At 41.7% G+C, this 13,186-nt stretch overlaps 1 protein-coding gene across 2 annotated transcripts in view; it reads left to right on the top strand.

The window, feature by feature from the left end:
- Positions 1-13,186, top strand: part of REEP3 (receptor accessory protein 3) — a 45,210-nt gene that overhangs the window by 11,322 nt on the left and 20,702 nt on the right. For both annotated transcript variants that reach the window (XM_067299771.1, XM_067299772.1), the window contains one exon: positions 10,951-11,023. In XM_067299771.1, the coding sequence (XP_067155872.1) occupies positions 10,951-11,023 (73 nt within the window). The remainder of the gene's footprint in view (positions 1-10,950; positions 11,024-13,186) is intronic.

Below are 13,186 nucleotides of genomic sequence, written 5' to 3'. Positions count from 1 at the left end.
CTGCATTGTCAGAGCAGTTGTGCATCTTGTCTGTGTGAAAGTCAAAGTCTAGGCTGACTCAGTGAAGGAGGATAGCCTAGACTTTGCTTTGGGAGCTGTTTTTTAGGAATGCCTTGCTCCGCACTGCTGTAGATCCCTAAGAGAGGGCCATCATAACACACCTGAAGTTGGTTCTTTGCTGAGAGAACGGGACTTGGGAACATGGATCTGGCATAGATTGCTGGATGACTGAATTGGCTTAGTGGGCAGCAAGCCATGTGTAGGCTGAGTTGGAAATTCAAAGTTATTTCACCCTAAAATAGGTTAGGGCATCTACTCTGTACAGGTATCAAGTTCACTGTTAATTAAGACCCCTCTCCAGTCTTTATTGTGTTACCTAAGGGTTTGTAGCAGCAAATAGAATGCCTAACAGGCAACCTAGAAAATATTATGAAAGTTTCCTGTGCTTTCAACTCTTCTTGAGCATGTGGAAAAAGTGAGACTTTTTAGGGCAATGCATTTGTAGGTGAATTTTGATTGAGATGATGCCAACAGATGTTGTCCACTTCATGCTGCCAGCAAATCAGTCCTCATTAGAATTTGAAAAGAAGTTTCTTCACAAAGTTAATGAATTAACTGAAGGTTTGAGTGTTCTCTTGTCATCTAAATCTTATTTTCTCTGATAGAAACCAGTTCACCTAAGCAAATAAGTGATCAGTCTTATTGATGTATCTTATGTGGATTCCCGAATAACCCTTAAGAGAATGTTTTTCTAAACTTGTGTGCTGTTTTAGACTTCTTTCAAGGTTCAGGCAGGGCTGTTTTCCATGTTGAGAGAACCTGAAGAATGTTTGGCAATAGGTCCCTTACTTTGGGGCAAGTCAATAAAATAGTATGCCATTCATATTTATGGAATACATTTAACAGGGCCTGGAGCTCTGTTTTGGAAAAAGACTTAATAGGCCCCTATCAGATTGCTTGTAATTACTTTACTTAGGACATATTAAACAAATGTTCCTGACATAGGAAACACTGCCCTTCTAGTGGGATTGTTAGGGAAGTCGTTTTTTGTGTCAAAATTCAAGGTGATTTCTGACTACTCAAGTAATTGTGCTGGGTTTGGTTATGGTGTGCTATGGAAAAAAGCTTGCAGCTGCTGTGGAGAATTCCAGTTTCCTAAGCTGGAATGTTAGTAGCCTGCTTGCTCTGCTCAAGAATGTGTATTTTTTAATTTTTTTAGTTTTTATTCTGTCACTGGTTTTTTGGGTGTATTCTTTAATTGTTAAAACTTTTTTTTTCTATGAATTTTTGGGATGAAGATTCCTACGGAGGCTTTAGGAGATCTGTTTCTGATTAGTTTCCTGCCTTTTGGTAAATATAATCTCCTGATGGAGTTGCTTCCTTTAAAGGTTTGCTACTGTTAGTGGACATGTTCATTTCATAGGATTTATGACTTCCCCCTGCTTTCCCCCCCCCCCAAAAAAAAAAAAAAAAGGGTGTAATTTGGTGCGAAGTTCAGGAGTTTCTTGCTGTGTTCCCCTCTCCCTGGAACAGAGACTAGACCATCCATCCAGGTATGTTCTGTGTGGATTACTCTGATACATACTTCTGTCGGGTGTTGGTGAGAGAGTCTTTGTCTAGTGTAGCACCTTTTGAAAACATTCAGGACAAAAATGTCAGGCTGAACTTTGTTTAAGCATGTAAAAATCTAGTAAATGGCTGGCTTAGTCTAGAACTTAATGTTTGTAACCCTTTGAGGTGGGCATGACTCAGGGTCTTGCTTATTCCTTCAGATTCTAGGGTTTTTTTCCCCCGAATAAGATTCTTGCAAATACCCTGTTTGTGTTATTTTGAGCATGAGATTACTATACAGAGGTGGTGAACAGGTATAGCTTGGTTCACAACAGATGAAGTTTATCATATTATAGCCAAAAAGACTTTTTTTTTTTTAAAGGCCAAGAACAGCCATCTGAAGTTTCAAGCATTCCTCTTGAGACTAGATTTCATCCTGCTATTTAGTTTCCCTTGGAAAAGTTCCCTTTTAAAAGGAATCTTGCTTAAAGTAAACACACTAACCATAATGTGGAATAGGAATTGTAGTTCGTGTAGAAGCAAAGTAATACCAACAAGATCAGACCTAGTTCATGCGTAGATACTACAGTGCAGTTAAGACTTTGATGCCACACACACAGCTGGGAGTCATCTGCAATACTTCTAGTATTTCTGTGTTGTCTTACCAGCTCTTATAAAACTTTGTATGTGTATATAACTGGAACAGAAGATGCTTCTGTCATAACTTCAAGGTAAACACTGCCACTGGGAAGGGGAACTGGGCTTAGTCAGTGTAAGGAAATATGTCAGGTGTTTATATTCACTTCCACAGTTTTGTGGAGACGGAGAGGGAAATTTCTAATTTTCCAACTTACCAGATGCTGTCAAGTGATTCTGCAGGATGTAGGTGCGTGCTTCCTGTGCAGATGCACACATTAACAAATGTCCGTCTCTGTATCAGTGTATACCAAGATCTTCAGTCTGTCAGTGGGTGGCCAAATCAGTGTCATCTCTATTAGCAGCCTTGTTAAGGAAAGGGAGCTTAGCAAATAACACTGTCCCTAAAGAATTTCAGACTGAATGATTTTCCTTAATAGCTTTTATTATTAAGGAGTGCTTGTGGTTCTTGTCTTTCTGCATCTAAGAGGAACAAAAGAATAAAGTTTTGGGCAGTATTCCTTGCTGATGGCAATTCTTTAGCAATGTGAACAGACTGAGGTCTTAAATGCAGTGTTGGTTTAATGGCTTAGTATTTTGGGAGTCTGGATGCAGGTAGTCATTTTGAGAGACTTGGAGGATTTAATTTGATATTTGTTGTTGTTGTTGTTTTTTCTTCACAGAAGCTTTAGAGTTGTATACTATCCAGTTTAAGTATGTTCAGTGCTAGAGCATGGGTGTACAGGTGACTTGACTGATTCTCAGTTATCAGTCAAATGCAAAGTCGGTTGCTTTGCTTCTGAAATGAGTGTTTAAGTCATGCGCTTTAAAGCAATTTAAACTGTAAGACTGTATTATGTAATACAGGAAGAACTAGAGATATCTGTGCGGTCGCAGGGCCATGATCTCATTGCCATTACAGAGACATGGTGGGATAGCTCGCATGACTGGAGTGCTGTCATGGATGGCTACGTGCTTTTTAGGAAAGACAGGCCAGGAAAGCGAGGTGGTGGAGTTGCTCTTTATGTGAGAGAGCAACTGGAATGTATTGAGCTGTGCCTAGGGGTGGATGAAGAGCGAGTCGAGAGCTTATGGGTAAGGATCAAAGGGCAGGCTAATAGAGGTGACACTGTTGTGGGTGTTTACTACAGGCCACCTGATCAGGATGAGGAAGTTGATGAGGCCTTCTACAGACAGCTGGAAGTAGCCTCACAATCCCAGGCCCTGGTTCTCATGGGGGACTTCAACCACCCCGATATCTGCTGGAAAGACAACACAGCTAGGCACAAACAGTCCTGGAGATTCCTGCAGAGCATTGGTGACAACTTCTTGACCCAGGTGGTGGAGGAGCCAACAAGGAGAGGTGTGCTGCTGGACCTCATACTAACAAACAAAGAAGGACTGGTGGAAGATGTGAAGGTTGGGGGCTGCCTTGGCTGCAGTGACCATGAGATGGTGGAGTTCAGGATCCTGCGAGGAGGCAGCAGGGCACCAAGTAGGATCGCAACCCTGGACTTCAGGAGAGCAAACTTTGTCCTCTTCAGGGACCTACTTGGAGGAATCCCATGGGTGAGGGCCCTGGAAGGAAGGAGTGTTCAAGAGAGTTGGTTAATATTCAAACATCACTTCCTCCAGGCTCAAGAGCGGTGCATCCCTATGAGTAGGAAGTCAAGCAAAGGAGGTAGGAGACCTGCATGGATGAGCAAGGAGCTCCTGGCAAAACTCAACCAGAAGAAGGAAGTCTACAGAAAGTGGAAAGGGGGACAGGCCACTTGGGAGGAATATAGGAATGTTGTCAGAGTATGCAGGGATGCGACGAGGAAGGCTAAGGCCCGTTTGGAATTAAATCTGGCTAGAGATGTCAAGGACAACAAGAAGGGCTTCTTCAAATACATCAGCAGCAAGAGGAAGACTAGGGAAAATGTGGGCCCTTTGCTGAATGGGGTGGGTGCCCTGGTGACGAAGGATGCAGAGAAGGCAGAGTTACTGAATGCCGCCTTTGCTTCAGTCTTTACTGGTCAGGCCAGCCCTCAGGAACCCCAGACCCTGGAGGCAAGAGAGAAAGTCTGGAGAGAGGAAGACTTTCCCTTGGTGGAGGAGGAGTGGGTTAGAGATCATTTAAGCAAACTTGACACCCACAAATCCATGGGCCCTGATGGGATGCACCCACGAGTGCTGAGGGAGCTGGCGGACATTATTGCTAAGCCACTCTCCATCATCTTTGAAAGGTCATGGAGAACAGGAGAGGTGCCCGAGGACTGGAAGAAAGCCAATGTCACCCCAGTCTTTAAAAAGGGCAAGAAGGAGGACCCAGGGAACTACAGGCCAGTCAGCCTCACCTCCATCCCTGGAAAGGTGATGGAGCAGCTCATCCTGGAAGCCATCTCCACGCATGTGGAGGAAAAGAAGGTGATCAGGAGTAGTCAGCATGGCTTCACCAAGGGGAAATCATGCCTAACCAACCTGATAGCCTTCTATGATGGAATGACTGGCTGGGTAGATGAGGGGAGAGCAGTGGATGTTGTCTACCTAGACTTCAGCAAGGCTTTTGACACTGTCTCCCATAACATCCTCATAGGGAAGCTCAGGAAGTGTGGGTTAGATGAGTGGACAGTGAGGTGGATTGAGAACTGGCTGAATGGCAGAGCTCAGAGAGTTGTGCTCAGTGGCACAGAGTCTAGTTGGAGGCCTGTAGCTAGCGGTGTCCCCCAGGGGTCAGTACTGGGTCCAGTCTTGTTCAACTTCTTCATCAATGACCTGGATGAAGGCACAGAGTGCACCCTCAGCAAGTTTGCTGACGATACCAAACTGGGAGGAGTGGCCGATATGCCAGAGGGCTGTGCTGCCATTCAAAGAGACTTGGACAGGCTGGAGAGGTGGGCAGAGAGGAACCTCATGAAATTCAACAAAGGGAAGTGCAGGGTCCTGCACCTGGGGAGGAATAACCCCATGCAGCAGTACAGGTTGGGGGTTGACCTGCTGGAAAGCAGCTCTGCTGAGAAGGACCTGGGAGTGCTGCTGGACACCAAGTTAAGTATGAGGCAGCAATGTGCCCTTGTGGCCAAGAAGGCCAATGGTATCCTGGGGTGCATCAGGAAGAGTGTTGCCGGCAGGTCGAGGGAGGTGATCCTCCCCCTCTCCTCAGCCCTGGTGAGGCCACATCTGGAGTACTGCGTCCAGTTCTGGGCTCCCCAGTACAAGAGGGATGTGGCACTACTGGAGCAAGTGCAGCGAAGGGCCACAAAGATGATTAGGGGACTGGAGCATCTCTCTTATGAGGAAAGGCTGAGAGAGCTTGGCCTGTTTAGCTTGGAGAAGAGAAGGCTGAGAGGAGATCTTATCAATGTGTACAAGTATCTGAAGGGAGGGTGTCGAGAGGATGGGGCCAGACTCTTTTCAGTGGTGCCGAGCGACAGGACACGAGGCAATGGGCACAAACTGAAACACAGACACTTCCATCTTAACATGAGGAAAAACTTTTTCACTGTGAGGGTGACAGAGCACTGGAACAGGTTGCCCCGAGAGGTGGTGGAGTCTCCTTCTCTGGAGATATTCAAAATGCGCCTGGATGCAATCCTGTGCAATGTGCTCTAGGTGACCCTGCTTGAGCAGGGGGGTTGGACTAGATGATCTCCAGAGGTCCCTTCCAACCTCAGTGATTCTGTGATTCTGTGATATACACTGTGAAGAACAAACTGCGTCTAAAAAAAAAACCCAAAAAACCCAAAGTTCTTAAATTTGCGAAGTCTTGGGATGATCAGGCACACTCTTGAAGCATGTTTTATGGTTACTGAGAAATACCCAGAAAAAGGTTGCACTTCTGTGGCAGTAAGTGTTATTAAAAACTTTGAGGGCTTTTCGATATCTATCTGAACAGGAAAACTATTAGAAGATATCATGCTGTCTTAGCTATGACAGTGACACTGATTTGGCAAGGCTTCCTGCTGCTGCTGTTCCGTGTGTTTCTGCCTTTATCTTCAGTCAGCTACAGTGAGCTCTCCTACTCTTTTGTCTGTATACTCAGCTATGACACACAGCTTGAGGGCAAAACTGAATTTGCCAGTGAGTGCAGCTTAAGGTCAGCAAAGAGTAGGCTGTATATTTTTTATATATGTAAAAAAATATATATATATAAAAAAATATGTAAAAAAAATATAAAAAATAAAAAAAAGTCTGGTAACTTTAGCTGAGAGTGGATGATTGCTGCCCATGCGAAGGAGGTAGTGATGCCAACGGCAGCAAAGTTATGCCATACTTAGTGTCAACTCTGGACATAAGGAAATAAAAACTTGTTCCTATTATTACTGGCTAAATGTACTGGTATTTTTTTGTTCTTACCCCTCTTTGGGGGAGGGAAGGAAGGAGATGCAAAATCTGGTTGCACCCCATCACTGGGCAAGTGACAAAGTTCTAGTAACATTTTCATGTTACAGCAATGTTGAACGCTAATGTATAACAACATATTGTGTTACTTAAGTTTCTTGTTCTTTGGTTTTAATAATGAATTTTAGAAGAACTCTAAAAATCAGGTAGTAAAAGCTGATAACCTTGCTGTTTTTCCCCCACCTTAAATTCATTAGATCTCAGGTCTTAGCGGAGCCTGTGAACTAATGTGATGTTGGCTACTGGAAGCTAACGTTATTTTAGGTGCTGCCTTCATGTTTTTAATGTGCCTCTGCGTGTGTGTGTGTGCACATGTGTATGGTGAGGATTTAAGCAAAAACAAGCACACTTTCCAAACTGAGGTTTTCATCATGACACCTGTAATATTCTCAGAGGTGAACAAGTCATTTATGTATGCAGTAGGAATTAAGTGGAATTCTTGCAACTCTTGATTTGACCAATATTGAATAATACTTTTCTCCAACTAGGAAATCCTTCCTACCAACTTAATTTATGGTGTTTTCTTGCGCTAGTGTGCTCTTTTAACTTGTGAGGACTTCTTTAACTTAGCTTAAAGATCCTCTTGCTGTTACTATAATAAGTTTTCTGCTTGAAAATCAGTTATTTCAGAAGTAGTGTTCTCAAATTCCATGCTGTTCCAATTCTTGTTTCTACCAGATCTTGGAGAATGTCACATTTGGGGCATAAGTTGATGTTTAAATTCAAAAATAAACTCTTTAATAAAAGCAATATTACGTGAGGATAGTGTGAATGGAAAAGTATAGACAAAAAAAAAAATCTGCTAAAGAAATAGAAACTGGTTCTGTTTCCTAGTCCTCACAGGAAGAAACTTATGTATGTTGTCCACTAGTAGCTATAAGAATAACTTTAGACTGTCTCTGAGAATTTGGATGAGGTGCATACTTGACCAATAACTTCTTGCATATAGTTATGCAGCCTTCTGACTTAGTGCTTATGATATTCAGGAACCTCTTTTGTGTCTCTTCTCTATTCAAAGAAACTTCACCATCAAAGTCTATGTTACATTATTAGGATTAATGAGGCTTTCTTTATCTTTAATATTTTATGGTTGTAATTTCAGCCAGAAGAACAAGGAAAGGTGAAAGCCATTAGAGCCAGGTTATTGAACAGTGTATTCCACAGGGACAAAGAGGAGAGGAAGAGCTCTTCTCTACAGAATTTCATCCAAATTAAGGGTGTTTGATCTAATTTTCCTTCTGTTTCCAGATCTCATGCTATTTGGGAGAAGTGAAGTTTTTAACATGTGTTGTCAGGATTTTTTTCTAATTGGGCAGAATAAAACCATTCAGGGTTTTTTGAACTGGTGCTTCCCTTGACTTTTGGTTGAAAGGTCTTTGGATTGTAATGAATTGTTGTGTTTGGATAGGCGTCTACAGATTAGTATGCTGAATTGCAATTCAAATAGGCAGGGCTTTTTCAAGAGGCATTTCCACTTGTGAAACTTGTAGGTGAAGTGGCAGCTTAGCCTGACTTAGTAAAGTGCTTGAGGAACCATCATCTTTTGACTCAAAGTTTAGCATTGACTGAAATTCTGAACATGTGTCTCCAGATTATAAACCACAGCATTAATTCATGCCTTAATTGTTCATGTGTATTGCACTGCTGAACAAAACTGCCACTATGGTATATCAGTTATGTTCTTCTGTATGCAGTATTGTAACAGCTGTGCAGTACACTATCCCTTCCCGTTACAGAGGAATCCGATCATGTGGATGTTCCCAAGTGCTCTTCAGCTCCTTTGCTGCTGTCAGGCTTTAATGCTTTGTTGTATGGGGACAGGCCCCAAGTATGAACAGATTGCAAATGTGCCCCAAAAGCTTTGTTCAGATCTAGTCTTGTGTTTTGGAAACTCTTGCATTCTGGAACAGGGCTATATGTGATTAACTGGCTTTTAATCTTGCTTATAACTGGGTAGTAATTCTTTTTTAAATTGAATTTGAGACACTGGAAAAAAAATTTTTTTTTTTTTTAAGACTTTGTTGAAGGGTAAGAAAATACAAGCTCTGTTTGAGAATAGTCTTGTTCTATAATTTTTTTATTCTAAGTGATGAGGAAAATATGTATTTCCTTGGAATAACTGACAGTTATCCTCAGGAGAGGATGGAAGCTAGATGTAGGATTTATACGCGTGACTGTGTCTAATTTTGGGCTTCTCAGTGCAAGGAAGATGTTGATTAACTTGAGAGAGTTTAGTAGAGGCCACCAAAGGTGTTCACGGGGCTGGAGCACATGACCTGTGAGTAGAGTCTGGATAGGCTTGTTCAGCCTGGAGAAGAGAAGGTTTTGGGGGACCTAATAAATAGCAGCTTCACCATACCTGCGAGAAGGTTACTGGGAAGACAGAACCAGGCTTGTTCTCCTGCCGTGCAACTTGGTCAAGAGACACAGTGGTCATGAACTTGAATGGGAGGTTCTGACGGGGTATAAGGAAAAAGCTTGCACTGTGAGGTTAATCAAGCATTGGCACAGGTTGCCCAAAGAGGTTGTGAAATTTCCAAGACCTGACTGGACAAAGCCCTAGGTAGTGTGGTCCGAACCTGATGCTGACCTTGCTTTGATCAGGAGATTGGACTGGATGACTTCACAAGGCCCTTCCAAGCCTGAATGATTCAGTGGTTGTCTTGCCATAATCTCTTCCTCCCCCTTTCACTTACTGCATTTATAGCTTAATACTAGTATGTCTGTCTTTTAAAAACAATGGACCCCCTCCCCCCTCCTTCTATGAGCTACCAGGTGTCCATTTCTTACGTTGAAGATGGAGGAACATTCTGTGGTATCAGTGATGTTGGAAAGTCTCACCCTTGCTGTTAACAATTTCATATTTTATTTTTAATGTCATTTATGTACTACATGTTTACTGTTGGAGGTGACTCATAGTATTCAAAACAGGCTTCCTAACAAGCAGAGGTTTATTACCTATGCTGCAGAGAGGTGTTTGGAAGACAGGTTATATCAAACTGGTTGAACTGTCAAACTTGCTTTGATGTCTTGTATACTAGGAAAGTTCTGTAATAGTCTTTGCAAATAATATCCTGTAGAAGATGAAGACTCTTGGAGTAGTTGTGAGAAAAAACAGGCTACAGTTTCTTACAATTCTTTACTGGGCCTAACAACAAAATACAATTGGGTTGCATCATACAGTGTTCTGTAGGTGAGACAGGTAGAGCAACATTTAAAGCCACCAGACCACTATAAAACCTTAATTTTTAGTTAGTTACTAACCTTAGAGAACTTTAACCATTTGGGTTGAAATTTTACATGCCTGATCTGCCACAGCTGTACTCTTCTTGAAAACATGATGTGATGCATCTTCCTTAGTGTAATGTGAGAAAACAAATTACTTTAGAGTTCTGAATTTTCTTAGAAGATCTGTGGAGATCCCTAGAAGTATAAAGTTCTCCCACATAACCGTTCTGAGTGTGTTGGAAGTGATGCTGCAGGGACATAGCCAGACTGTTCTGTAACTGCTGCTTTGGGCCAGTTAGAGTTAAGGGCAGGTAATTGCCTGGCTTCTACAAAGTGTAACTACCTAGTGAAGCAAAAGTATGGAGCTCTTGGATTTGTCAGAGATGGCAACTACTGCTGTTCACTTCACCATAAAGAACTGTTCCACCACTCTGTGGCCAAGATTTTTAGTTGAAAATACTGTGTAGTAACAAACTCTCATTAAAGCAGATCTATCTGCTCCTGTTCTCATCATGGATTGCTTGGCATCCTCTTGCTCAGGCTCTATACCATATGCTTGATGAATTTTAAGCAGAAATTGTCTGTCTGAGCAAAACTGGATTAGTTCCCTCTTGCCTCCATTTCCATGTGCTGCTGTTAGAGTTCTAGCAAAAAGAGATGATATTTCATAATACTCATCCTGTTGTTTTTTTTAAACCAAAAAACCTCACTTTAAAAATCCTCTTGTGGGGTATTTGAAAGAGAGCCCTCTAACAACTCCCTCTATACTGTCATCTAGCATATCTAAGTGTGGTAGCACTGCTTTTGTGGAAGCAGTCCTTTGGTATGGACAAGCTGCAGGGCTGGTTTTGCTTGTAGCTGAACCAGAAGGGCTACTGGTTTTACACTACTTCATCTGTTAGAGGCAGACTTAGGAAACTGTGCATGGTCTGCAGGGACGTATAGCCTTGTCTGTTGGTGCTACTTTATTTTTGTGTATTGCCAAATTTACTCCAAGCAGCCTATAATGTTGTGAATTTTTTTCAAGCTAGGGAAACAGATTATTATCATTTTTTTTTAACTGAGTTGGTTGGATCTGTGTAATGATGTGTTGTCAATACTTTGTCATGTACAACATAACAGATTCTAAAAGCTCTCTTTATTTTCCAATAGACTGGTGTTTGGGATGCTGTATCCTGCATATTCCTCGTACAAAGCTGTGAAGACAAAAAATGTGAAGGAATATGTAAGTTGCGTTCCTCTTAATTGCTTAATTAAATGCTTCTGCTGAGATGCAACTGTGAAATTATCATTATGCAGTGCAATAAATCATATGAAAGCTTGATATGACTTTGTCAGTATTAGATACAAAAACTGTGGAAGCACAGTGGCAATTCTGAACTTTGTGTTTGAAATGCTAAAGTTAAGGTTTCTCAGACTTGTCATATACTTCATTGAAATGTGTCCAATATGTTATGCCTTATTAAATACTACAGTTGTTTAGTTTTTTTCCTACATATATACCTTAAATAGTACTGTTTGCATTTCACAGTGCCCAAAGTAATGCACTGTTGGGGAACAAGAGGGTCCGCAATTCTACCAATGCCTGTCATATAAACAATGAGAAATTTGTTCTCAGTGAACACTTGAGCAGTAGCAGCAGTTTAACTATTATTGTATAGAGCTCAACAGGGGATACAAAAATTACATGAGAAAAGGATAACTCTGCGTAATCTATCATTTTTTGGAGAGGAGGAAATACGTAACCTGGAAAGGGAAAGATCTGCATACAAAGATGTGGAAGAAAGAAGCAGAACAAACAGAAGAGTAAGGTGGAAAAAAAAATACAACTACTGCGGTTTAGAATTAATGTGTTAATTTGCTTACTTTTCAATGTGAGCAATGATGATTACCCCAAGAACGATATGCAATGGCAGTCACAAGGAGCTTTGGTCACCGAGTTGCTCCTTTGTCTTAAGGGATAGCCTGACTTGATTTTTGGCAACTAACCTATACTTTCTTCTGAAACTCGTTCTGAATTTGGCTATCTGACTCAGGACACGGAGTCAATACCATCAGTTATGTTAACTAAGCAGCTGTAGCTGTTGCCTAATGCTGCTTCCCTGATGTGTGATGACTTTGTTCTGTACTTGCTTGTAGTAATAGAATGCAGTAGCTGTTGCTCTCTTTGTAGATCTTTCACTTTGTCTGGTCACCCCCTCTAGGCCCCAAAGTGGGCATCCTGTTTGTACTACTTTTGGCTTCTGTACTTGGCTGATTAGAGCTTATTTATGCACATACAGTTAGTGCCTGCCAGAGTGAAGCTTCTGGGGGAAAAATTCCTCATAAATAAGAGGAGTTTCCTCTATCTCATAGTTACTTCACCCTGTCTGGGAAGTATATAATATGAAGAATTTATGATCCCCTCCCTCCCTCCCTCCAGAGATCTATAGGGTCAATAAGAGGATAGTGGTTTTGAACTTCATATATGAAGTCACTTCTAACTTAAGACTATGACTGCCTCTTAAAGTATGTTTTCTAGAAAAAGAAAAGTAATGTTGTTCCTAGAATGCTGAGATGTTGACACTTACCTCAAGTGTCTGGTTAGCTGTGACATGGCTGATTTTCTTGGACACCTTTTAGAGATGCCTGTCACTAATGCAAGACCCTTAATAGGGCCTGTAATCGTATTTTACAATTGTGTATTTTAATTTAGTTTGAAAAACACTGCTCTTCAGTCACCTGTGGTCCTTGACCAGTTCCTGAATCTGCAGTTGCATACAAAATGTTCATGGGGCCAAGATAAATGAGGTGTATCACATTGTTCTTAAACCCTCCTTAGCTGTCTGAGCATGACTCCATGACTTTTCCAAAGGCAGGGGATAGCAGCGATTGCTCAGTGAATTACCAGTCCATTGCTGGTTGATGTTGAGTGTCCAGTGACATCTTAGGGAAGATCCATGGTTGGAATCTGGTGTTCTCAGCTGGGTCATTTTCTTTTGCAGCAAGGGTGTAGGTTAATGGCAGCCTTCAAAATGGTACAGCTCTACTGCCAGTCATGTGCTCAAGCACAACTTCCTTTTCAGGGCTACGTGTGGCTCACAGCCATCTGTTTTTGCTTGCCTGATTGCAAATGTTTTATAATGGGTGAAGTTCTGGACTTGGCCACTGCTTCCACCAGTGGAAAGAATTGTACAGACACCTTGATTTGCTGTGTAGGTCACGACACAAAAACATTTAAAGATTATTTCTGAAAATAAATAATTCTGTGGTTTTTTGCTGCTGGTTTTATTAGTTTAGAAGACTTATGGACTCGGGGTGTAGAAATTAGGATCTGTGCCTTTTGAGGAGGCTTATTTGTTCCTGTAGTTACCTGGTTCTAGTGGAGTTGACTTAGATCTTTGAGGAG

The sequence above is a fragment of the Apteryx mantelli genome, chromosome 7, assembly GCF_036417845.1.
Source record: "Apteryx mantelli isolate bAptMan1 chromosome 7, bAptMan1.hap1, whole genome shotgun sequence".
Classification (NCBI taxonomy): domain Eukaryota; kingdom Metazoa; phylum Chordata; class Aves; order Apterygiformes; family Apterygidae; genus Apteryx; species Apteryx mantelli.
This window is presented reverse-complemented; position numbering and strand designations above follow the sequence as displayed.